At 25.9% G+C, this 1315-nt stretch overlaps 1 protein-coding gene across 1 annotated transcript; it reads right to left on the reverse strand.

Annotated features, from left to right (window-relative positions):
* Positions 1-74: 74 nt before the first annotated feature.
* On the reverse strand, positions 75-956 carry PGO_001310 (Plasmodium exported protein, unknown function; the record flags this gene model as incomplete). Its single annotated transcript, XM_028690929.1, has 2 exons — positions 75-698; positions 858-956. 2 exons carry the CDS (start codon positions 954-956, stop codon positions 75-77), a joined length of 723 nt encoding a protein of 240 aa, XP_028546730.1.
* Positions 957-1315: the final 359 nt, after the last annotated feature.

The following is a 1315-nucleotide window of genomic DNA, read 5'->3' on the forward strand; positions in this document are numbered from 1 at the left end:
AAATACTTTGTTGAAAAGTGACAAAAACGTTATACTTCATTTATAACATTATTGTAATATATTCTCTCAGTACATCATAGTTGCCACAATAAATTACTTAATTCGTCAACAGATGAATTATCATGCACATGAAAAATAAGTTCATTTACTTCATCTTCGCTTAATTCATTTCTGAGGTCAGAACATTTCATACGCAATGAGGAAATATATTCTTTCAATTTTTCCTTCTCGTTTTCACTTAATATAGTGGGATCTTCACCATACTTTTTGGTATGATAAAAATTGTTTTGAATGTCTAAGGTTGGGTCCATAAAATCACGAGTTGACACATCCATTTCTGATTCTTCTAAAGTTTCAGTTGGTTCTTTAAAATTATAATAGTTATCCATATTTTCTTTTGATTCCTCATTTGAATCGTATGCTTCTTCTATCACCTCGGGTGAATGATCATTTTGGTGTAATTCCTCAGAAGAGTCAATCATATCTGTTAATTGTCCTTCAACATTAAAAAAATGTTTCATTTCTCCCCCTTGGTTATTATCATCTAATTTGAAATATACACCAGAAGAATTTCCAGGAGTAGAAATATCTTCGGAAGGGCGTTCATTTAGTATTTCATCGAAATTACCCAAACATCTCGAAATTTTGTTATTCGACGAAGCTTTGATAACCGAAGTAGAAGCATAATTTGGAACATTCTACAAAAATTTTTAAATGTGTAAAACAGAAAATAAAATGATTTCTCATAAAAAGATAGATTAATATAAGTAAATAAGGGGAAAATGATATTATCAAAAAAACATATAGCAGCATAAAAAATAGGTGAAAATTTCAAATATTTCATCTTTTCCTTTTACCAGAAATGTCACACAAATGATAGCAATCATACTTACGATGTGACACTTTCGGAAATAATTGCACAGGGAATTATTAGAACCACGTACTTTTTCCTTCATTGTTGTTAACAATTTATTTCAAATAAAAAGAAAAAAAAGCTAATATATATTATTAGTACGCTATTCTCACCTTTAGAGTATATGTTTATGGTTAATATTTAGTTTTAGAGATTATTACTTTTTATGTTTATTATATAAAATATCTTAAATATACAGTAAAATATATGATGGTAATATATATATAAATTATGTTTAAATTAAATAATAAATACTTGTATGTCATGCAATGTATGTGCTCTAATGAGCTTATGATACAATGAAATTTAAATATATATATACTTTTTTTAAATATTTATATCTTATATATACAAAGTATCGACTCCTTTTAAAATATATATATTTTTTTTTTTTAAAAAATA

Source organism: Plasmodium gonderi, assembly GCF_002157705.1.
Source record: "Plasmodium gonderi DNA, contig: Pgo-contig_130, whole genome shotgun sequence".
Lineage (NCBI taxonomy): Eukaryota > Apicomplexa > Aconoidasida > Haemosporida > Plasmodiidae > Plasmodium > Plasmodium gonderi.